The sequence below is a fragment of the Leuciscus leuciscus genome (assembly GCF_965113295.1).
Source record: "Leuciscus leuciscus genome assembly, chromosome: 19".
Classification (NCBI taxonomy): Eukaryota; Metazoa; Chordata; class Actinopteri; order Cypriniformes; family Leuciscidae; genus Leuciscus; species Leuciscus leuciscus.
Genome location: NC_138743.1, coordinates 27,731,303 through 27,758,443, shown reverse-complemented (window position 1 = coordinate 27,758,443; position 27,141 = coordinate 27,731,303). Strand labels below are relative to the sequence as shown.

Below are 27,141 nucleotides of genomic sequence, written 5' to 3'. Positions count from 1 at the left end.
CTGGACTAAAAAAAATTAACCATTCCAACAATAAACACATTTTTAAAATTAATTTTTAATGGTCTTGAGGTGTGGCAATTTTTTTTCTTTTTTCTAAAACAAATAGTTAGGGATGCACTGATATTAAAATGTAGGTTGAAACTGATAAGTTATGGCTGATATTAAAATGTTATACTATTTTGTCTATATAAATAAATAAAATTGCATTAACAGTTATTAGTGTTTTTAAAAATGAACAAGTGAGCATTAGATGATGGCAAATGTAAACTAAAAATATGAGCTTATAGAAGCTACATGCATAAAAGAGCATACATGCATAAGCAGCAATGTTGTTTAAAGGAACACTAGCAGAGATTAAGGCATGACAGCTTCATGAAGTCCCTCAATGATGTGGAAACTAAGTGACAATAATGTGACACTATATCATTACTAACTGACTTCTAGTTGTCTCTGCACTAGGGCTGGGACAACGCGTCGAAGTCGTCGATGACGTCGACGCAAAATATGCGCGTCGATTCGTCGACCTGTTTTCATATCTCTAAAAAACGTGTGCAAATTACTTCACAGTGTGTACCTTATGTGCGCTGATACGCAATGGCCATCATTCTATCCAACTGTATATAACCAATCCAGGGGTTTTCCTGCATTGCATTTTTTTTTGGCGGCCGCCAAAGCCTTATTTGATCAGTGAGTGATGTAGAATAGAATGACTGACTGCGCTTGACAGGGCGCATATAAGTACGTACGAGAGAGAGCCCCGGCCGCGCGCGCGCGCACTCACCGTCTTCAAACAACACGAGCGCTGTCTTGCTCTCTCTCTCTCTCCCTCGTGCATATTAATCAAAATCATTAGACACGATAGAAAAAGGGCGGAAGACCAAAGTTTCACGTGGAGCATTCGGATATTTTTTTCTCCTGAATTACCGCGGAGTGTGAATTGTGGTAAAAAATAAACTGCCGGGATAATCACACAACGCTTGCCGTAGGCTACACACGTCCACTAATGACACGAACGATTCGCGAACTAATGACTCATTTGAACCGATTCACTTTAATGAATGGTTAAAACAACTGATCTGTCCAACACTGAACTCACGAGACGTCTGAATCGGTGTATAACAAATCGGTAACACTTTACAATAATGTTCCATTTATTAAATTCTAGTTAAGTAGTTTTTTTTATTAGTATTTTATTTATTTTTTTTAAGAAAAAGGTGAGTGGCAGAGTGTATTACTATACGTTGTTGTTATTTTTATGTGAATGAAGAATTAAAATATGCACTTTTTTCAGTAAGATAGGACTATGTGTTTTCAACATAAATGTTCAATTCTGTTGGTTCAGGAAGGACGCCATGAGAGGCTGCTGGCTCCCACTGTTAATTTTTATTTATTTTTTGTTGGAAAAGCACTCTCTGTATTAGCTTAAAGCCCCCAAGTTTACATTGGTTACTGTATTCTTTCAATTGCTCTAAACAAGTATTTTGGGTGACCTTTTTATTTTTTTTATTGAATGCTAGACATCAAGTTGTTGTTATTTTCATCTGAAAGAAGAACTTTTTTTTCAGTAAGCTAGGCCCTATGTGTTCAGTAAGCTTGTTTCAGTAAGCTATGTGTTTTCAAGGCTTTAAGGTTTTATTGAATGCTACCTCTGACTAAGAATGCATTACTATGCACTTGTATAGTCTTTTATTTTGGAATTTTAAGAGCAATAAACATATATTGCAATGTTAAGGAATTCATGTTTTTTTCATTCAGATATGTAAATTAATATGTATAAATTGCTATTAGTCAATTAATGGGGATTGGGGAGATAATCGATAATCGAATCGAATCGAAATCGAATCGGACTGGAAAAATGAATCGTTAGATTAATCGATGCATCGAAAAAATAATCGCTAGATTAATCGTTTAAAAAATAATCGTTTATCCCAGCCCTACTCTGCACATTATTGCTTTAGTATAATGGTACTGGGATCATGTTGAACTAGTATTCCACCACTGACCTGTGATGTCCTGAAGCAGAGGGCTTAACGTGGTCTCCCGGGTGAGTCGGAGTGTCAATGCACCAATCAATTCCTTCTCCACCTTCTCCACATGCTTTCCCTCCTCAGCACCAGCCGGACATGCTTCCTGGGCCATAGAGTACACATAAACCAGCAGCACCAGAAGATCATCCATGCTCAGCTCGCCAGAGTCAGAACCTGTTCCAGACTCACTGGACTTTATGAGGGGAAGAAGTTGTTTCAGAACCTCTGCCAGGTCAGAGTCCCCCAAGGCCTGAAGAACAGAGACAAGACATTCATCAGCAGTATTAAGACTATTAAAAATGTAGCATCACATCTTTCAAACTACAGCGGTGACATTTATCCAGCAGGAATTACAAAGTTCTGCTTTAGTTATTTCCATGACACGATCAATCATTATGTCAGAGATCTCCACCGCACTCTTTCCCAGTTTTATGTATGCTAAATTCTTTAGCAAATCAGTACTGAAGGGAGCAATTATTTGTTCTGACCCTGAACTAATACCTAATTCTGTTACAGAGCACATTTATGGATGAGATCTGCTAAAATATCTTTTAAAGGTGAAGTGGGGTTAAAATATTTTATTATGTTTTTGAAAAAAGTTTATTATGCTTACAAAGGCTGCATTTATTTGATCTAAAATACAGTAAAAAAAATAGAAATAATGTTAAATATTACAATTTAAAATACCTGTTAAAGTTTTGCTGCTCAAAAAACATTTAATATTATCAATGTTGAAAACAGATGCTTAATATTTTTGTAGAAACGACATTTTATTAGCATTCTTTGATGAATACAGTTCAAAATATTTTTTTTAACAAAAAATCTTTACTGTTACCTTTGATCCATTTAATGCATATTTGTATTAAGTGTAGTATTCTTTTGAAAGGTGGTGTGTGTGTGTGTGTGTGTGTGTGTGTGTGTGTGTGTGTGTGTATGTATACGTATATGTATATGTATATATACATATACACACACACATATATATACACATATGTGTGTGTGTGTGTGTGTGTGTGTGTGTGTGTGTGTGTGTGTGTATGTATATATATATATATATATATATATATATATATGTGTGTGTGTGTGTGTGTGTATATATATGTATATATGTGTGTATATGTGTATATATATGCGTGTGTGTGTGTGTGTGTGTGTGTGTGTGTGTATATATATATACACACACACACATACTGTACACACAGAAATATATAACAAATATTTTATATATTATTAAAATGAATATAAAATGTCATTACACTGACAATAACAAAGTATATATTATTTATATTTATTTTAAGTATATTAACTATATGATGTCTTTAACTCATAATCTGCATAGTTGCAGTCCATTTAAAAAATAAAATAAAATTGTCAAGAAGCTGCCCAAGAGTTCAAGATTTATTCCCAACCAACGGAAGTGCAGATGACCCTGAAAAGTTTCCACAAATCTTTGTTGTCAACAATATCAGAGCAAATTTAACTCTGCTGACAGGAAAAACTGCTCAGTATACACGAGGAACGACTGTTGAGATACAAATCAACATGTTTGTGTGTGTTCGTGTGAGTCTGAGAATGATTGCGTGCTTGTGTTAGAGCGTGTGAGTATTTGAAACCTACAAAATCTAATAACCTTGAGGATGGATTTCATCTGCAATGAAAAACGTCCCTATTGAGCTCAGCAGAGCTGTTCTGCCCAACACAAACACGTTTTCTCTCTCTAGAGAGAGCTAAACTGGCCTTGCTTCAGAATCTCATATCTGAAAACTACAAAATCCTCCCTCTCTGAGCCTGGGAGTACAATGACAACCAAACAATACATTCCAAAGCACTGAAACATGGAGTCTCAGCCCACTAGGCCCCCGCGTGTCATCCTTCCTTCCGAACATGAGCAGCCCACCTGAATCATCTTATGAGGTAACCATTATCAGTCAGAAGAGAAATAAAAGTGTGTTGTAGGTTATTATTTCAGACAAAATGAAATTCCACACCATTAAGTCGTGCGCACACGCCATTTTTTTCACTCGGAAGAAATCATGTGGAAATCGTTGATGCTCATATGGTCGTGGCTCACATTGTGGGAGAGGAATTACGAGCCGAATACATTATGAGCATGTTTAAAAAATTCGGGGAGTCGGCCTGATTTTGACCAGCATAAAGGCTGTCCCATATTGCCAAATCATACACAAACACGTCACACAGGATAGATCTATGAATGCTATTAAGCTATAGCTCAGAGGCTGTAACCATACAGCTTGCGCATACACTGACAAACACAAACACACACTATACAATACACTCTCTAGTTGTTTCTGTTGAAAGGAATGACTGTGCTGCTCTCTGCTCTTCAACAAATCATTTTTTTCTTCTTTCTATCCAAAGTTATAGCAGCAACATTGAAAGCTTCAGTCTACATGTTTAGCGCAAAAGCTCGTGCAATTGCCACCGGCTCACTGTGCAGTACAGTCGTGCCGTGTGCAATATCCTACGACCTCCCGAGTGTCCGAACTCGTACAGCGTACGTCCACCTTTACCCCGCTTTAGTGGATGAGATTCCCCATTAGACTTCTAATGTCTCACCCATGGTGTACAGAATCGGAATAGAATTTAGATATTTCTGATTTGTAGAATGTTCTTTCTTGGAGTGTGCTCTGGGGGAACTCAAATAGTTAGAGGAAGTCGAACCCCAGCGGGCTAATTCAGATCGTTGTGCCATAATACCTCCCAGCCAGAACGGCTGGATATGAGGGACTCACTCTTTCTCCATTGGATGTAATCATTCTAAATGGATATGTAAGAAGGACTAAAGGTGGAATCATTCTAAATGCAGGCCTGGATATGTAAGAAAGACTAAAGGTCGACCGATAGTGGATTTTACTGATACCGATATTTAGGTTTGACCGTACGTGCCGATAACTAATTAATCAACCGATATTTTTTAAATGGATACTGGATTAAAAAAAACATAACACTCCAAGTAAAACAGCTGTGCTGAACTGAAATGTGCTAAATTAAATAAATATATAAATATGAATATAATAAAATGAGAAGTTCAACAGAATTAAAAAAATTAATTCTACAGAAAATAATTTAAACATTAAAATATTACAGGTTTCTTTAGCTATAACCTAGAAACATAGGTAAATTTCATAGGTAACACTTTGCAAGTCCTAGGCCTATTTGTTAACAAGGATGTATTAGCTTGCTTTCATGAACTATATGCATTATGCAATATACATTTGTAATTGGACAATTGTACCTTGATCATTCATGTTAGTTCATACAGTGTTTCCCCTACCATTAAATAAGGGGGGCGTTTCTGAATTGTTTGTGTATCTGTCGGCTGCTTGAACATATCAATGTTGAGAAAGCAATCACGTCACTATTCATGGGTTTCATCAGGTCCCTTTCCACAGGTGTATAAAATCAAGCACCTAGATTATGAATGCAGACTGCATTGTGCTTGATTAATGCACCTGTGGAAAGGGACCTGATGAAATCCATGAATAGCTTTAGATATGCAACTTCGCTGGCTAATGAAAGCATATGATACAAGTGACCAGCTGGATATAAACTAATGCAAATAGATGGTCAAAATTGCGACACTAAACATTTGGGTCAGGTTTGCATGTGTTTTTGTCACATTGGTTTAACCGCTCGAGGTAGGCTACTAATGTTAGTCCTCTCAGCCTCGATGGCAGACATACTTCTGTTCTTTCTCTGCTAATGCAGCATCTAGTCAACAAATTCATTACTTTATAATAAAATGGCAACATGGACTGTAGTGTTCTGTATTCATACCGTTTCGCTGTCAGTGTTTTAAATGCGCATCTGAAGTGTCTCTGTGCTGCGCGCAGCCTCACGTGTTACAATAAACAACATGTGGTGCCAGTGATAGTTTTTATTCCGCCTCTAGAGGCCGCTGTAGCTCTGCATAATGCCAGCAGTCTCTTCTCAGTGCTCTCATACTGTGTAATGACCAGGGGGGCAGGGTTTTATATTATTTTGAAGTAGCCCCGGGCGCCGCCATTGGCTAGCGGACCCCCACAGGTGCTGTTAGCATCCCATTGACTCCCATTCATTTTGGCGTCACTTTGACAGTGAATAACTTTACAACTGAGGCGTTTAAAGACTCCATTTGTCCATTATTTATTTCTAAAGAAACACGAAAATGTATAAAAGGCTCCATTACCTTGTAGCTTACATTATGGCCCCGTAGAAGCAATTTTTGTAAAAATAGGCTAACGATTGCGTCATAACCACGCGACTCTCTGTCGCACAGTAGAGAGATTACCGTATGGACAGGAGGAGAAGCTTGCGCGCAATCGGGGGGACGTGGAGGCAAAGTGACAAAATAATTAAACAGAATACATAGCAAAAGTTCTCCTGCTCCTAGCTCATGGACACCTCCTACTCACACTCTCCGTCTCTGCAAGTTTCGGAAGGGAATGATTTAGATTTCTCTTGGCACAGCTACTAGAAGACAGACGGGTTGCTCACGTCACATCTACGTCGTCAAGCTCAGTTTGAGTCTGCGCAGTACGCTCGACCCCCAGGAAGTGGGAGTTTCTAATTGACTTCACTTTGTCTCCGTTGAATCCAATGGGGTCGCTGTGTCCATTTCTTTTACTGTCTATGGTTATGACAGTGCACTCTTCTCAGCTGCTCCAGCAACGGACGCAACCCGGAAAAACAATCGGTATGTATTTTTGCCGATAAGGAAAGTTCCACCAATCAACTATCGGTACCGATATATCGGCAAAACCGATGAATCGGTCGACCTCTAAGAGGGACATTGACTTGGATTATGACTGGGTGTGATGGAGTTCCCAATGAAGGAAAGGATATACATTTAAAAAGAAACAGCTAATTGAGAGGAACCACAGTGAATCTTGATCAATAATTTTCCTTTAACAAAATGGTTATCAATAATAGGGGTGTAACGATACACCAATGCCACGGTTCGGTTCATATCACGGTTTTGGAGCCACGGTTCGGTTCGGTTCGGTTCTGTTTGCTGTGGGGGCAGGGTTCATGGCAGGGCACCACCAGCAATAATAACACTAGATTCACTTTTAACTTAATAAAAACAACAACAACAATAATTTAACTTTTTAACTTTATCTTTATTAATTTTATACATTGGCTTCACGTTTTCTTTAGAGCAGTTAGCACACCTGAGTTAACTAAAATGAAATAAATGTCTCCACTGACTAGTCAGAAATAAACTGCACACCTGAGTAGGGTTGCCAACTTCAGAAAAGTAAAATGCGGGACAATCGTGTTTCTTTATAGGAAAATGAGGGACACTCAAAATATTTACTGTGTCGCACAATGTACATAATTTCAGTGTCTGCAGACTGTAGTTAAGTATATGTTTAAAAGGTTATCAGACAAACACATTTGTATTGCTTAACCTATTTATGTACAATTTAATTCTAAAAATATTTTTAATGTCATACAAAAAAAATGTCACATTACAAACAAACCACCAATCAAAATAACAGCATTTATCTGAAATAGAAAGCTTTTTTAACATTATACATAGGCCTAGTTCAAAAGTTTGAGGTTAGTAAGATTATTTTTTTGGGAAAGAAATTAAAGTAATTGCCTACTTTTATTCAGAAAGGATGCATTACATTAATCAAAAGTGACAGTACATTTATAGTGTTACACAAGCTTTCTATTTCAAATAAATATCTTATGATCTTTACATTCATCAAAGAATCCTGGGGGGAAAAAAACAAAACAGTTTTAAACATTAATAATAATCAGAAATGTTTTTTGAGCATATTATTCCCTCAGGTAGATTACATGTTTTCTTGCGTGGCTGGATGTTGGACTCATGAACAATAATCACGTTGTTTGCATTCGCCAAAATTTGCCGAAATCAAAACGTGGACAGTGAAAGGGAATTACCGTTAGCGCGAGACGAGTCCGGCTTGAAGAGGAAGCGACCAGACGGAGAGGATTTTGTTCGCAAATCAATGTCTCAAAACAATGATTAAAAAAAGCTGTGATATGTCATCATATTGGATGATGACAGGTGTCGGTGATCATTCTCAAGTGTCGTGATCAGCACTGCTGCTGTTGCTGCTGTATCAGTCAGTGGTTGTGACCGGAGGGTCTTCAATCTCAATATGCCGCGGAGTTGCCATCCTGAAGTGCGTATGTAAACTCTCGAGCGTGATCGATCACCCAAATCACGTGACATGCACTTTATTTAGTAAATAATATTATAATATTTAGTAAAACTACAGCTCTTATTAGTTGTTAAAACTGTACTCATTAATTACTATTTAATCAAATGTCAAGGAAGAAAAAAATAGTTTTGTGACAAAGTGAAGTGAGAGTTGGGCAGCAGGGGGCGGGGCGCGTTCGGTTCGACATGAGAGTATCGCGGTTCGAACCGTGGCTGTTGTATCGCGGTTTTTCGGTTCGGTTTGAATATCGTTACACCCCTAATCAATAACAAACAACTCAATTCTAACAGAAATTAATGCGGTTCTTGTAAGCCAACTGTCAAACTCTTCAGACGATGGTGTGTCTGCCACTTTTTATTGTGCAAGGTAAAAGATTTGCTCAGGATTGCTTTTGGAGACCTGTGCAAAGTAGATGGTAAAGGAGGATCAGAAAAACCTTGAGACATAAACATCAATAAGATGAGCATATAAGGCAACACTATATATGACTGAATTTCCGAGTAAATTATATTTATTAAAAAAATGTATTCCCTCAACTACCATTAACTATGGCATCAGGTTTGCTGCATTAGTTTGAGCCCTTGTCCAATAATGACAGTCAAAAAGAACAAGCTGATCGACCCAAACAACCTTCGCAAGCACAACATATGCGGGACACTGCACAGTTGCAGTTCCTTATTTTATACCTCTGTTTTGGATACGATGTTATCTTAAGTTAACACACATCCACGTGAGCGCCACATTCAATCTTGTTCTGCGAAATTCTGAATCAAAGCCCAGATCCGTGTTTTACAATGAATACAATTTAAGGGAAACAAGAACAAACTCCCTCAAAAGGCACGTGACTCACACTAGCCTCTACCACAAAACACATTTTTATCCTTTGACATTGTGAAATAGAAGCCTTGCAGAACCCTTAGCCCAAATATTTGTGAAAAAGAGCAGGCGTTTTCTTTTCTACTTCATTTATAGGCCAAAGAAAGATTCTTTTATGATGCTGTCACTACATCATGATGGTAAGAGATACTGTATTCTGCAACATCTTTTGACTGCAAATGTACCATAGCAACATCTGACCTACAAACTACATAAAATTCCACAAATGCATTCGCCCCACTATGATTCTTTGCTAGAAAGGATAAACAGTGCCAGGGCTGTCATGCACCAATTTTGAAGGCAGTCCTGCCTCACAAGGCAAGATAGGACACGATCAGAAGAGGAAAAAAACATATTTTTTTCTTTTCAGCTTCAGAAGTTAAGAATTCTACTTGCCCTGCCAACAGTTTCACTGGCCCCAACACACACTACAAATGACAAATTCAAAATATAAATTAAAATGATTCAGAATTGTCAGTTTTAAACGTATAATTTATACATGTATTATTTAAAATAAAAATTATTTGAAACATTTTACTTATTATACATTTAACATTTTATCAAAAGAAAATATGTAATAATATCTGGAAATTATATGGTTATTATAATTATACATTATTATGAAATTTACAAGCAAAAGTCACAGAAAACCAAGGGCCCTATTTTAATTATCTAAGCGCATGGTCTGAAACGCAGGGCGCAAGTGCACTTAGGGCGTATCCGAATCCACTTTTGCAAGTTTAACGACGGAAAAAATGGTCGGCGCGCCCAGCTCATGTTCTAAAAGGGTTGTCCCTAATCTCTTCATGAGTAATGGGTGTGTTTTGGGCTTTACGTGCAATAAACCAATCAGAGTCTCATCTCCCATTCCCTTTAAATGCCAGTTGTGCTCGTACCAGGGCGGATTCGCTATTTACATGACGGAATTTGATAGTGGAAAGAACAAAGCCGTCTCCAGAGCGCAAACGGATCTGCTCGTGCGGGAGGTTAAAGGGTTAGTTCACCCAAAAATGAAAATTCTGTCAGTAATTACTCACCCTCATGTTGTTCCAACCCCGTAAGACCTTCGTTCATCTTCGGAACACAAATTAAGATATTTTTGATTAAATCTGAGTGCTGGATCACTCCTCCATAGGCTTCTAAGACACTATAACTTGCTGGCCCAGAAAATACATTAAAGAGATCGTTAATATAGTCCAAGTGTATACAGTGGCTCAATCTTAAGTTTATAAAGCGACGAGAATACTTTTTGTAAAAAAAAAAAAAAAAAAAGAAAAAAAAAAAAGAAAAACTTTATTCCACTATTCATTTCCTTATCTCTGGGCCTCGAGTTTTTTCACCTAGTATAACTGCGTAGCGCGTCTGTGTTATACGTCACACGTAGGCTCACTATTGGCCGACGCTGGTCATGTGTGTGATGCGTGTGATGCACAACACAGAAGCACTGCGCTATTACACTACGTGAAAAAACTCGAGCCCCAGAGAGAAGGAAATTAATAGTGGAATAAAGTCGTTATTTTTGTTTTTTTTCGCACAAAAAGTATTCTCATCGCTTTATAAACTTAAGATTAAGCCACTGTAGTCACTTGGACTATATTAACAATCTCTTTAATGCATTTTCTGGGCCAGCAAGTTATAGTGTCTTAGAAGCCTATGGAGCAGTGATCCAGCACTCAGATGTAATCAAAAATATCTTAATTTGTGTTCCGAAGATGAATGAAGGTCTTACGGGGTTGGAACAACATGAGGGTGAGTAATTACTTACAGAATTTTCATTTTTGGGTGAACTAACCCTTTAAAGCGCGTGAGCAGGCCATCTACGGGACAAGCCGGGTTCTACCATATCTTTTATGTACACAATAATAATCTTTTGCATTGTTATCCTTATATTTTTATTAATATTTGGCATGTTTGTGTGCTGCTGTGCGTCCCTGTGTGTTCAATAAGCAGAGTGGTTACGCGCGTTGTGGACCCGCCAATAGGCGCACATTACTACCGCGCTATTCAAATAACAAAAACAATTATATTGCGCCATTTACTTTAGACCAGGTTTCAGTTGGTCGCAGTCTATTTCAGTTACCTCAAAATAGCAATGTGCCAACAATGCGCCTGAACAAACCTCGGTTTCAGATCAGCACGCCCATGGGCACACAAATGGGCGCAAATGCATTTGCTATTTGAACAACGTGGCGCAGGACATGAAAATGATAACTGCGTCGGACTGAAACTAGCAAAAAACACTTGCCGCTGCTTTGCGCCGGGTGTACGATAGGGCCCCAAATGTTTAAAACCTAAATAGGCAAGCGAGTGGGGAACGAACAAACAAAAATAAATTGAATTTAAATTAATGCTGCCCAAACTCTCTCACACTGAACTCGGGCCAACAGTATCCTTTTGCTGAGCCCTGAACTGCATAGTAATTTTCTCACAGGTATTAGATGGGATAGTACAGAATACATTTTTTGTTTACTGTGTTTAAAAGATGATTAGGAGATCAGCAGACTATATTTATGTGAAAACTTGCCAATATATTTGTCTGAGTGAAAGTGTGTGTTTTTAAAAGCTCTTCCTTTGTATCCAGGGCCCTAATGGTCTGTGTTTGTGTTCTTTATAGCACCTGACATCTGTGTGAGGGTCATGTTCACCTAATTGGGCTGTTCAGTAAAGTGACCTGCTGAGACGCACACAAGCACACACACACACACACACACACACACACACACACACACACACACACACACACACACACACACACACTGGAGAAAAATGCACAGATTTCAAATTTACAGCTGTTGACGTAGTGATCTGAGCCATTATATCCCCCAATAGCATCGAGGGGCTTTCCTTCACAAAGTAAAATAAGGAATGGAGGAAAGTTGAAATACTAAACTCTCAGTCCTCAGAGAGTGATTTTCTCTCTCCACCCATTCCTAACATTAGAAGTCTTCAGATTAATCAATTCATGAAGTATGCAGAAAAATTTGAAAACCAAATGAGATCATGGATGTAAAAAGCACTTGGCCAAAAAAAAAGAAAAAAAAAGAAAAGAAAAAAGAAAAAGAAAAAATAAATTCAAGGGTTTGGTAACATGTGGCTTACAAAAAAAAAAACTGGATAATCCTACTGCATTGCAGTTATACATTCAAATCAAGATGCCAAGAACTGTCAACAGTGTGGCTGGATAGGGCTGGTGAAAACGTACATGAACAAGGTAACAGATTTGAATCAGATTAGCATGCACATGAGTTTGAAATCTAAGAAAGACACAATTTCAAGCAAAAAGCTTATTTTATTTTAATATCACTGAAGTACCACTACTTTTGACATCCCTAGTAGGACAGAATCTGACATTACGTAGACAAAGTCTACTTTATGGTAAAGACAGCATGCCGAATGCTAAGTATATTGGCTAACCTTTGAAGCATTAAAGTCATTAGCCTCAAAACAACATATATAAAAATACACAGTAACTCCTTAACCCACTTTTCCTTTCTTAATAAACCCAAAACCAAAACAAGACGTTTAAGCAATAAAATGTGGTGTGGTATTTCTCTAAAACAGCAGCTAGCTTTGCTATAGTTTAGTAGGTAAAAACTGTCAGTGGCTTGTTTTCTAGAAAAGGCCTGTGTGGTTGATAACTAAAGTCATAGGAAACAATTAAGAGAGCAGACGCCGCCACTACATGTTACTGCTGCTATTAACTACAATTAGCTAATTGAGCCCTATTGTCGCTACATGCTACAACAACCATTAGCTGCAATTACTGATAAACAGGGTTACAGTTAAGCTTATATGGAAACTGTATCACCACACTGTCGCCATTAAGCATAATTCTGTTTCACTGAACTGTTAATGTCTTGGTAAATAATGTAAACAAGACTAAATGTACATTATAAGTGATATCATTGGTCTGAGATGTAATAGTTTAGCCCAAGAGATTCACGTATTTCTGAAGGCAAATTGACCATTTTAGAATAGAGTGCAACAGTGCCCGTCCACTTTTTCAGCGGCCTTGGTTCCGCAAGTATTTTTAGGGATTTAAAAAAAGTCTTAGTTTAAAAGTTATAAGCCATGAACCAAACCAACCAGCTACAAGTTCAATCACAACATTGCAAACTTTGATTTGAAGCAACAAAGTATTTGAAAATCAGACAAAGGCACAAGAAAGACTGTTTACTTAACGGCTTTAATAAGGGAAAGAACCAATGAATCTTTGCCAATGATCTTTGCCACACACACACACTTTATTAGGACTGTCAAGCAATAATAAAAAAACATGATGTGCAGATGAATTAATCTAATTTTTCGCAAATTAATCACACGTCAAATTTGGCTGAGAAATTATCCCCAAAAGATCATTTAAAGTCATCATTGTGTTAAATGAGAAAATCATTAAACAGACATTACAAAAAGTAGCTTTAGAAAGAAATATTTTAATTCAACAGAATTTATTTCAAATAAACTTTTGGGCCACAGCTGCCATGATAAATTTTTTTCAGAAGCTACATCTGAATTGGTATTTAGATATATACAGAGCAAAACAATTTGGTTATATGGAGAACATTTTTCCAAAGATCTTCTTTTATGTTCCACAAAATAAATAAAGTCATACAGGCTTGAAACGACATGAGGGTGAGTAAATACAAATAAACATTTAAATTTTGGGGCGAACTATCCCCAGAATAATAAACAAAAGCTGTCAGTAGGTGGCGGTATCTCGGAAACGTGGGCATTTTCTGGGACCTCTCCATGCCCGGAATCTCAAGCCTTAACTCAGCTTGGCTCCCGAATTATGCCCGGTTATACATTAAGGACTTTAGGACAAAACGGGCTCTCATTTGAATGAATGTGTGTATTTTGTAGGCCTATCTAAATATAGTTGTAAATTAAGGTAGTAAGTTAGGTAAGGGTAAAAGGTTAGCGAGTTAAAAGCACACAAAGAAATGTTATCATTAAACACTTTCAGAAAATGTATCAAAGTTTGCAATTAGAGGGATTCTTTATTGGAACACATGGGCTTATACATGGTTCCACAGCGAGTAATGGTGAAAAAAGACAATGTTTTCCTTTAAACATGTAAGATATGTTTACAAATACATGCATGGAGCTTGAATATATTGTAGACTAAGTATCATTGTAATTTTCATTGTGCCCACATTGAGAAATGTTTTTTTCATTCAAGGTTAGCTTGTGTTGGCTATAGTTTGCATGTGTTTTGTGGCACTGTACCATTTAAGCACATCTTTAAAAAAAAAGTTCATTTATGAAAATAATCTTCTCTACAAAACAATTTATGATGTATTTATTTGTAAATTAATGTAAAATGAATCACAAAACATTTATTGTTTGCAGTTCACATGCTTAATTCTTTGGCCAGTCTAGCCTTTCTGTAAGGCTAATGGTTTGACCTAGAGATAAGCTTTGAATGCAAGCTAATAAAACTCATCTTTCCATTTAAAGGCAAAATGATATAAAATGATAAAGTACTATTTGTTCATACACAAAAAACAATACATTTATCTCTTATTTGACATAATATCAATGTAGTTACCAAAGAAATGGCTGAAAATTGCAGAAATGTGTTGATTTCTGAAGGGTCCCGTAACACCAACGTTTTGGGGTGACTTTGTGTGAGGTCCCCTGAGACAGCATGCACATGGGTGGGGCTAACTCAACATTGGCAAATGTGATTGGTATGCAATAAAAAAAATGCAAGAGATGTAACAAATCACTGGATAGGTTAAAATAATGAGCAGCATAACATTATTTTCTCATTTAATTTGACTTCAGAGTTGAAAGTGGGCTTAAAGGGTACATGGGCTTCATGGGTACATTTACCCTGCATATTATGCGTACAGAGAGCGTAGGGAAACTAACTCTACATCATTAATAGTGCTGCATGGGAGTGGAGATTGGTGGAGATTTCTCTGCAGAATCATGGGTAATGTAGTTCTTCCATGGAACAGGAATTAAACTGTTACATATGATTATTTGAAAAATAAGTTGAAATAATGCAGACTGATGATTTCAACAAAAGCATATATCATAAATTAACAACCTATATAGCTCACAGTAGGTCTGTCTTTATAAGTTATCTTTCAAAATCAATTCCTTTACGGAGAAAATGAATGGGAGTTTTACTTCCAGAAACGAACTGTTGCACTCTATACAAATTATAAAATATGTGCACACAATGTAAACACTCGAAATTGCACAAAATTCCTAAAATGAAAGAAAAAGGGTCTCGTAAGCCAAATTGAAATAACCGTGCAGTTTCGTTCCACCCTTTGTCCCTCGTCCAATCACGAGGGTCTGCCAGACCACGCCTGTAATGGCTTGCTGTCTCCGACAGGAAATTAACTCCAGATGGGCCTCTAGAGGGAGCTGACCCTGCTGTGTGTTTTAGTATGACTGTGTGAGAGAGTGTGTATCCAGTTTGGCACTAACCAGAACCAGGTGCCTTTCTCCACACAATGGAGCCCTTCTACGGCCCTCAGGGCAGCAGGGACTCTAGGGTAAGATAGTGGGAGACGGGGCCTTTTATGGGGAGGGGGTACTGTTGTTGTGGGCACACCGCTGGAGGAATGTTGTTGATGTGTGTATGTTTGATGCCTGAAGCCTTTTATACGAAGGGCTGTAAAAACAGAGCACCCTAAGAATACTCGTTGCTGTCAAGAGGTTACAACCGGCCAAAAATAAGCTCTGCGTATGAAAGCATGATGTCAGAAAGTGAGGCAAGACTGGACACTACTAAAAGAGGCTGGGGGCTAAGCTCATTCAAACTATTCATTAAAATTATAATACAATCTTAGAGGGACAGTTCACCCAAAAGAATTCAAGTTCCGTCATTACTTAGGCCTACTCACTGTCATGTCGTTTCTAACCTGCACGACTTTTTCTTCAACTAAAGACAAATGGAGAAATTTGAAGAATGTTCTGGTCTTCTTTTCCATGCAATTAATGGAAATGGGATGGAAAAGCACCATAAAAACATCACCGAAGTTTTCCATATGACTCCTAGACTATATTCCAAATCTTCCAAAGTCACAACATAGCTCTGTGTAAAGAAGAGAATTACATTTAAGCCATCATTCACTGATCATAAGCTACGAACTCAGGAACCACTATGACCAGATCATTGAGTCAGTGAGTTTTCAAACTTGAAATCCAAACCAATCTGATTCGTAAATGACTCATTCATACCAGTTTAGGGAACTACATCTATTAATCACTGAAAAGATATGACTCAAAATAATGATTATTCATGATACACTTACTCATGAAATATCAAGAAGATTTGGCAATTTAAAGATTTTTAGTGACCAACACACACACACACACACACACACACACACACACACACACACACACACACACACACACACACACACACACACACACACACACACACACACACACACACACACACACACACACACGCACAAGCACACGCACACGCACAGCCAGCATATTATTCATCAGGACAAAAATACACTAAGTGAGAATGTCACAGGCCACTGCTTTCCACCATAGCAAACTCATTAGCATTAAAGTACAACACTCAGAATAACAAACCACAACATAAATAAAATAAAATAAATAAAAAAAAACTGAAAACAATTGTGTGCAAGAGAGACAAAACAAATATGGTGTGCTGTCAAGAATGGCTACCCAGCCTCAACATTACAGATGCTTGATGGTATGTGGACCATTGTTGTAACACCATTCAGGTCTTCAATGTTGATGTAGGGGCACTTGGGCTCTCTTTGAACAATGCAGTCAATGAACCACTTACAAAATGGATAGTTCCAGCCTAACTGTCCAGTTTCTCAGAGTAAGAGCTTCCCTATCTAAATGAACAGGATTATAGAAAGCTGGGGGCAGATCCCTGATCTGATGTGGTTTATGACCACAGGACCTGGTCTTATTCTGTAGAGGCAGCGATGATATGTGGTGAGTGAATATACAGAGGAGCTGAAGGAAATGCATGATCAGTGCAGTGGCTATAGTGAGACACAGACAGTCTGGGAGTCCAGCACTCATTTCATCAATCAGGCTGTAAACGGCCTCCTTATACCTGATCAAAGCCATTTCATTCAGCTCATTGAGTCCAACTCTCTGGAGTTTATGGAGATGAAACCCAGTCCGCACGTGCCAGACCAGCAGCACATCAGTGTGTGTGAGTGCAAAAATTACCCCTGCTGTATGATGCTTTCGATGCTGTATATCATTTATTTTGTTCTGCTTTTAATAAAAGCAAAGCAGAAAAAATATATATAAAAATAAATAAATATGAAATGCAGCTTAATTAATCAAATCAATTAAAAAGGTGAATACAAATATTCATATATCAGTATTTGCTGAGAAAATCCCTCCAGATGATGATTCGCTTTAGAAAAAGCAAAATGACAAATGAATTAGTTAACATAATATAGTAATACACTACTGTTTAAACCCAAGGTTTGGGATCAATAAGAATCTTTTTTAAAGCAATTAATATTTTTTATTTTTTTGTTTATTTTTGCAAGGACACAGTCAATTGTTCAAAACTGACAGTAAAGACTTATACAATGTTATTATATTTTAAATAAATGCTGTATTTTTCCCAAAAAAAACTTTGTTCATAGAATCCTGTAAAAAAAATGTGCAATGATTTCCATAAAAAAATTAAGCAGCACAACTCTTTTCAACATTAATAATAATGAGAAATGTTTCTTGAGCAGCGAATCAGCATATTAGAATGATTTGTGAATGATCATGTGACACTAAAGACTGAAGTAATGATGCTGAAAATTCAGCTTTGCCATCACAGGAATGAATAACATTTTAAAATATATTAAATATAGAAAACAATTATTTTACATTGTAATAATATTTCACAATATTACTGGTTTAATGGTCAAATAAATGCAGACTTGGTGAGAATAAGATACTTCTTTCAAAAACGTTTAAAACCTTATTTACAGACCCAAAACTTTTAAACGGTATTGTACAATGCATAAATATTGGAAACTTGTACAGTATGTTGTCCTGCTTTTGCATCATCCCATATGCTGTATTCTGTTTGTACACACTGAGCAAACTTTACACACCTGATGGCTGAATGTATTCAAAAAAAATCTATTATAGGATGTTGTTTGCATCAGTTGTGTTGTGTTTGGTTGTCATGGATGACACTAGGACACAATTCAATCTGTCCAGAGAAAAAGACTAAAACAGATGGATGAGTAGAAGGGATGAATATGAGATGGAGAGGAAGAGGAAGGGTTTTTTAATGCAAGAAGAGAAAGATATTGAAATGTATGCAGAAGATATCTAGAGAAATGTAGGGAGATGAATGGAGTGAGACGTAGGCGGTTTACACAGAAAGAGAGATAACTGCACAGATAATGAGATGCTCTTAAAGGTAATGCTAGATATAGCTGATGGATGTTCTCTTAAAGGTAAAGGCAGATGGTCTGGCCTGTATCAGGGACGTTTATGTAAGAACATCCTCATGAATCTTGTCTTTTAAACATGAGCCACCCTCCGCTCTCTCAAGTGTGTGCGCGCGCGTGTGTGTGGTGTGTGTGTGCGGCATAGACCAGGTCACCTTGATATACTAAAACTCTTATACCATATAGCAATGACAAATAAAGGTACAAATATAGTTTGTGTTTCAAAGCCTTTAGTGAGCCATTAAATCATGCTGATGATGCTTAAAAATGCTGTTAATAAGGCAAACAGCTAGCTATTTTTAGGTTTCACTCTTGCCATTCCATAATAGTCAGCAACATTATGCTGTCTTGTAAGATTTTGACCAAAATCTACACAAACATCACATATTGTAAAACACTCCTAGAATGATGACAGTCAATTCCTTCAAGTCAGATTTTTTTATTTAACAGTTTTAGCTAACCATCTGAAATTAATGTCACAACGCTAATGATCAAAAAAAAAAGTTGAATCCAAGGTTGTATTCAGGGAAATGTTTATATAATATAATGATTATAAAACTATTATTAACATGTATTTATTTAGTAAAACATTTTTTTTTTATGAATAATATTTTTGTTCCTGTATGAAGTTTTGATAATATATGAAGTTACCTTTTGCTTAGCATTCTGATCCTGCCTCAAAAGATATCTACCTATACAGACAGTAGACAATGTGGCAGCTTGCTAGGGTTTGGATCAGAGCCATTGTCCTTTACCTCAAAAACAAACAATGTGCCAAGTCTTGTCTGTTTGACAGGTCCAGCGGTTTCGAACAAGGCCAGACCATCTGATAACCAGAGCAGCTGCGGTTTCGATGCGATTTGTGCCGTTGGATGAGAACAATGCAGTATGTAAAATAAATCAACACAGCGTAATGTTGTTTTTGCTGCAGTATGCAAACACACACTTGTGCTTTTCATCTCTGTCTTACACAGCGAACAAATAAATAGAGTAAGAACATCCCAGTAAATTCCCCCATTCTCTTCTCTGTAATTGTATGGTTATGCTAACGGTATCATTTAGTTTAGACAGTGTTTACAGACATGCACACAATCGAGTAGAGTTGACAGGCCACACTCCCCGCAGTGTCACCGCTGACCATAAGATGGCCACTGTGACATGACTCTGGAACCACATCCAAACACACATGCGAAAACACGTACACGTCTGTTATGTGAGGGGTTAAACTTCACCATCTACAAGCTGGTGAATACAGCTAAATATTCTGTTAATGCAGCCAATAAAATGCTAAAATATACACAAATATTTCTGTAATCCATTCTTCACAAATTATGGAAATATTGTTTGCCATTGCCATTGCCAGTGTAAAAATAAAATTACTTATTTAGCTAACTTTCTTGTAATTGCAACTTTATTTCTCACAATTGCAAGTTTATTCCCTGTAACTGCAAAGTTGTGTCAAAATTGCACTCATATTTACAAATGCAAGTTTATTTTTCATAATTGTGACTATATCTCACAATGAGTTTATTACCTGTAGAGGCGGAATCAGTCTTATATAACACATTCCAAAACATTTATCATTTTTAACTCATCTTTAAAACACAGACAATATCTGTGCTCCAAATGTTTTTCACTTAAAGTTTTGCATTTATAAAATATCATTAGAGTGTGTTGCATTTGCATGAACGTATAAAGTATTTTGTGATTCATTTTGGCTATATTTGCTATACAAGAATGTAAGAAAAATGCAGATATACACAAAACACACTAAAGCTGCTACACAACTAAAGTTCTCTTTCAGTTACAAACACACACAGGAACAATGATAGACTTTGACCTAATAATTAATGACAGACTAAAACACACCTAACAAAACATTACCATTGAAAACACACACACACACACACACACAAAGTCTGCAATGTGAGGGGTTAAACTTCACCATCTGATTCCAGTTTGTGTGTCTAACACACAGTCAGAGGTTTGAGTTCACAGAGAGAGAGAGAGAGAGAGAGAGAGAGAGAGAGAGAGAGAGAGAGAGAGAGAGAGAGAGAGAGAGAGAGAGAGATTGTGCGCGCATAATGAGAGGAAACCAGGTTTCAAAATAAGAGTTTTGTACTATTGAGTTTGCCAACACATAAATCTCCTCCAGCCATATAAATGTATATATATGCAAAATTGTGCAAAACGGTCTTCAACATGTTATATTAAAAAGATTAAAATAACACGTTGAAGACATTTTTGCACAAGTATACATGAACTGAATGAACTAGCTTTGGAAGTGTAAATACTTGCAATCTGTAGGTGGCAGCAACAGACCATGTAGTTAGATTTCATTCAGAGGTGTGTGTGTGTATATAAGCATGTACTCTATGTTTTGCATATTTTGTTGGTTAATAAAAACATGCATTGCGGGGGATTAAACTTTGAAATATGTGTCTGTTTTTCAGCATCTGTTTACTGCGTCCTGGCACACCTAAACTGTCTAAACATTTACAATCCTTCGATTCAGGTATAAACAGGAAATTACTCCGTAAACTCACACACACACACACTCACATCAGTGTACTTTTACGGAGGGGATCTCTTATAGAAATGAGTCAAACACAGTTTTTGTTTTAAAACATAATTCTGACTTTCAGCTAATTTGTCTTCAGGGCAAGAATGCAAACAAGCACCTTTATGATTAAGACGTTACTCAGAGGAGCACACGGTGATCAGAGAGATGTCTTGGGGGGGGTTACTGTACATCCTGCTGGGTTGTAAGGAAACTTGGTCATTTGTTCCCGGCAACCACAGCTGGATGATGAGTCAATGCAGAATTGGGCTTTTTTACGATCACTTCATATTTAACGCTGTTATCATGACACTGTAGAGTTTTAGGGAGGAACAAGAGTCTTAAAGGAGGACAAACTGAGGAATGCACAGCCTCTCTGTCACAAGCACGCATAAACAAAACAACAAACTGCTGAAATGCTGTATATCATATGGCTCAGTTAGCTAAACAAGTGCAGGCAACTTCTGCTATCATTTAGAAAGAGAGAGAGAGAACAGCTGAAAACAGAAGCCAAAATCAGCATGTCGTGGTTAATCAGTCTGTCTGTTTTCATTCTCTCTGCTTTCTCTTCATGTCCCACACATTCACAGAAAGAGATTCGGCATCTGAACAATCTGAACCCTCACAGCGACAGGACGAGACCAAATTTGGCTAGAGAGGAGATCAATACACTATATGCAACTGTACGCAGTTCTCTGGAAAAATCTTTGGGCCTTTTATATTTTTACTTGATAAGACATGAAGAATGACAAGGGGGGATTGGGATCAGGATTATTATAGTTTATTGTATTTATTTGTTTATTTAAAAGGGACAATGCACATCAATTGACATTTTTTGTTTACACTCAAAATGTAAATGCACCAGAGTTAGCAGAAAAGCTCATTTTCATCTGTAGTCCCTTGGCTGGTCAACACATCATCATATTACATGAATAAAAAAAGAATATATGAAAGATAGAAAACAAATTAAGAAAGAAAAAAAAAAGAAGAATTGAACAACTAATAAAATTAGCACAATACAAAGAAGGGCAGTACCTAAGATAAGGTAAACCAACTATTGATGATTGCAGTTTTGATTGTTTTTAATCCATCTCTTGAGTGCAAGTTTTAATGATAGATAGCTGGTGCTTTTTCGGAGTTCAGCAGGGAGGCAGTACCTATAATTTGAGGCCCATACTGAGAAGACTTACTTACTACGTCTATACTGTACAACACAGTCTCCACTGGGAGACTTTATACAACAGAAGAACAGCAGTGGCAGGGCAACTAGGGCAGCCAGGCTGCCCTAGTTGCCCTGCCACTGCTGTTCTTCTGTTGTATAAAGTCTCCCAGTGGGTTTAGTTGGATATCACCAGCTAGCAGGAGGATTGCCATCAGGTAGATGATCTTTCTGAGCGGTTGTTTCAAGTTCTCAGCTCCTCGGGTATTTGTCCAGGTTGGTGGTTGGGTAGCACGGCCATTGTTTCGAATTTTGGCATAGGCTACATATTGGCTCCATGGGTTGAGTTTGAAGCCGCGACGAACCTTAACCTTAAGGTTTTGTTACATGAAATAAAAGTTATCTAAAATAAAATCAATAAAACCTATATAGGCATATAGTTGAGACTAACATGTTTCCTGTACACTAATCCAGTCTTCCATTGTTCAGCCAAACAGATAGTCACAGCCACTGTTGTGTCGGCCTACCAAAGTCGTTCTATAAGCGTACTAGCTGCTTACTAGTTGTGTTTGCATATTAAACTGGAAAATGAGAAACCATTTTAAAAGCCTCTTTGTACCAAGATGGGATGCTGTGCAAAAATAATGTAAAAAAAAAAAAAAAAAAAAAGGATGTCAATGGAGGAGAGGCTTCACTACGCTGAATAAACCGCTTTTGTGAGGAAAAAGCTTATTTAATGAATAGACAGACCATCAGATTATCTTCAACATGCTTGCTCTCAAACATTTGGGTCCCACTTTATATTAAGCGGCTTTAAGTACTACTAACATCGAAAAATAAGTACAATGTACTTATTATGATGATGTTGTATTGTAAAACACTTGTGCTGCAATAGAGATGTGATACAGGTAAGGTTAGGGACAGGTGTGGTGGCATGGGTAGGTTTAAGGGTGGGTTAAGGTATAAGGGAAGGTCAACAGTGTAATAAAAATGTAATTACATACATTAATTACAGCTGCCATTACATGCAGGTATATTCAAAATATAAGTACAATGTAAAAACATGTACACAATACGACCATTGTATCAAATTATTAATTTCAATGTAAGTACATAGTACTTAAAGCCACTTAATATAAAGTGGGACCAACATTTGTTTTGGATTGATCTACTGATCAGTATACACCGAAAAAAAATGCTTTTTTATAAGAGAAGTCACAGACAATTGTGCGGCAGATATGTTTCAGTTTACGGCACTTCTCATTCATGTTTATGGTATCCGCAAACATTGACTCAGCACGAAATTCAATGACGTCAAGGCTGTAATGTGATTGGTTATCAAGACACACGTGATTCCAGTTAGCTATTACGTTATTTCCAATAGCCATGGACCCTCGTATCTCCCAATAATAGATGCTAAATGGTGGTGCTCACGGACAGAGGGTTTTTCTAAGCAAGGGTGGACAGCAGAGGAAGAATTCGGAACTGGCTCTCATCTCTTTACTCTTATATTTGGTACATAAACGGCTGTTTAAGTGTAATTGAATTTTCAAAAACAAAACTTATCTGACTTAAGGTAAACTAATAAAAGACTATCATTGAAAATCACAAGAATCTTCCTCAAAATACTTTCATTATACCTTTTTAAAACCCAGACATTTCGTTCTTCATCAAAACATTTCCTTCACACAAGCGAGTATCGGAGACGAAAGTTATGCTTTGTGTAAAGGGGTACCTGGGGCATTTCTGCTTTACCATAAGCGCCACCCACTGAATTTATTTTCAGCAGTTTTTTATTTTTCAGTTTTGGTCTGAACAGACAATCTGTGTGCGAAACATTAACAATGCCTTAACGGGGAAAAAATTAGATTAAAACAAATGTCAAAATATAATTTGGACATATTTTTGGAAAACAATATATAATTTTGCTTCACAGGTTTATTTATCTTTTAAGAAGGCTTGAATATTTTTTCTAGAAAAAATAAAATTATACTGGTTAAGAATACGATTTTTTTTTTTTCAATGTAAAAAATGCAATGTAGCCCCATTGGTATTTTATCTATGCAATGGGGAAAGGAAAAGATGAATTAAGAGCAAAAAAACGTAACCTTTTTGGAACGTTATCCAAAAGCTGTGCCATAACTAGCATAGACAGTGTGTGTGTGTGTGTGTGTGTGTGTGTGTGTGTGTGTGTGTGTGTGTGTGTGTGTGTGTGTGTGTGTGTGTGAGTTACACCAGTTATGTTTAATATCTCGAAAGCAACATGTCAACAAGTCATTAAACTCTTCTTTTATAAGGTAATGACCATATAGTGGTTGAACAATCTGGGATTTTTCAGGAACTGATAGTTAAACGTTTTTAATTAGTCTAACCATGAATATTTGCTAATGGCTGACGGGATGAAACCCTGTGTGTCAGTGCTGATAAGAGTGAGTGACTTGTGTTTTCAGAGCTGATGAAGGGCAGAATAGCTGTACAGAGTGTGTTCTGCTCTGTCTCCATCTGCTCAATGCACACAGTCAGCAGAGCCGTTTGATTGACACATGGAGCTGCTGCGCTGAGCACGCCGTGGGAATCCAGCATGCCATGGAAGAGGAACCAAGCGGTTCTGCTAAACTGTAAATAATACACTAATGCTATGATTAACTTGTTCATTCATCATTCTGTTATATTGGTGGTGTCCTAACAGGCATAGACTCAATCCACTTTAAACATGATGCCAGGTAAGCAAGGGGAGGGGCCAGAGGCTGTTGTCATGGAGATTGAGTGAGTGACATACTGATGGGCTGAGAGAGCACCGGTCGGGACAGCAGGACAATGCAGCACTTGAAACAAAATCAACAAATGTGCACACAAACCAACATTCCCATGAGACAAGAAAACAACAGAGCAGCAAAAAACAACAGTTAAACGGCAAATACAGCATTTATTATGGACCATGTTGTTTCCATTTCTCATCAAACCCCTTTCGAACCCTTATTAGTCTCTCTTGCTCTTTCCGTCTTTCACTCTGACCTTTTGTTTTCTCATTTATCTGTATTACGGCTTTCTTAGTCAAAAGAAAATTAAAAGTCTTCTTCCTCACCCAAACAACTAACACTAGTTCATGCAGACCTCACTGGAGCTTTGGCCAACATATTCCAGTAAACTCATCTCCCTCCTGTCCATCTGGAAATCTGGGAATTTCAGTTATTTCAAAACACTCCATTACGATCATGAAATCACTGTAATAATTTTAGGTAAGATCACCAAATCTGCTCTAAAAAGTAAACATGTAAAAACGTCCCACAACACACATTATAATATCTTGTCTGTCCCACACCCTGATTAACTGATATAGCAGACATAACAGAGAGAACAGACAGATAAAGTTAAATGAGGAAAACTACAGTTATGAAAGGAGAGAGACTGTAGAATTTTTTAATTTTTTTTTACATAGATGGTATACTGCATTAAATCAATAGGCTTTGTTTGTCTGTGTGTCTGTGTGTGTGTGTGTGTGTGTGTGTGTGTGTGTGTGTGTGTGTGTGTGTGTGTGTGTGTGTACAAAATGTACTCACAAAGATGGCAATATTGGGGACATTTTTTGGTCTTCTATGGCTATGGCTTCTATGGCTTTTTACTAGCATTAAAGTCTGCATATGAATTAAGTGTTATTTGCATATTGTTGAGCTAATTATTCACTTAACCAACGTTTAAGTCGTTATATTTACTAATTCAAAATACATGCTGTTAATGAAAACGCTGTTGAATCATTTAAATTACGAATAAAAACAGTATTATAAAAACAGTAGTAATAAAGGCCTTCTGAAGAAAAAAGATGAGTTTGTGTGAGAAAAATATTAATATTTAAAACTTTATAAAGTAAAATAACTAGCTTCCGGCCAAACGAATATACGGATTCCACTTAAGTGTAAAGCGCAACTTATGTGAGTTAAGCGATGTACTGCTGATATTTACGCTATGCCATGACGCACTACGCTACTTCTGACGGCATAAGTTTCGTAAGTTGCGCATTGGGGCACATAGACTGCGTTTGGCCGGAAGCTAGAATTTTACTGGTGGCTTCACTTTTCATGACGTCATGCGCAATCCAGTCATTTATAAAGATCAGTGGTTGGTGCGCGCGCAAGCGCACACACACACACACACACACACACACACACACGCACAATCAAAGCAGAGTAAATTACAAGAACACACACACACAGTCATCATCAAAGCAGAGTAAATTATAAGAACACACGCACACAGTCATTATCAAAGCAGAGTAAATTACAACACACACACACACACACACACACACACACACACACACACACACACACACACACACACACACACACACACACACACACACACACACACACACACACACACACACACACACACACACACACACACACACACACACACACACACACACACACACAAAGCAGAGTAAATTACAAAAACAAACTCACAGAACGGATAAAAGAGTGAGTAAGTCTTTAAAACACACACCAATACAGCAAGAGTCAAGACAGTTGCTCATAAGAATTGAGGATGTGAACAACTTGCATTAAGGGCACAGGAATCAGATTTTATCCTTTTGAGCACTGTAAGGTTTGCTGTGTATGCATATATTAAAGAAAGTCAAACAAGCACACTGAAAAATTACTTATGAAAATAATTTATTGAAAATGTAAAAGAGTTTAACGTGGAAAATAAGAGAAATAACTGACAAACACACTGTAAACCCAAATAAGTTGGCAAAACTCAAATAATTTGAGGTAATCAGTTACATAAACGTTACATTTCTTAACTAAAACATTTTTTGAAGTAAGCAGAACTTGCAGATTTTTATTTTGTACTCATACATTTTAATTGCTCTTAACTTGAA

At 37.2% G+C, this 27,141-nt stretch overlaps 1 protein-coding gene across 1 annotated transcript in view; it reads right to left on the bottom strand.

The window, feature by feature from the left end:
- Positions 1-27,141, bottom strand: part of scfd2 (sec1 family domain containing 2) — a 126,200-nt gene that overhangs the window by 64,156 nt on the left and 34,903 nt on the right. The window contains exon 5 of the mRNA XM_082147574.1: positions 2,004-2,277. Coding sequence (XP_082003700.1) covers positions 2,004-2,277 — 274 coding nt within the window. The remainder of the gene's footprint in view (positions 1-2,003; positions 2,278-27,141) is intronic.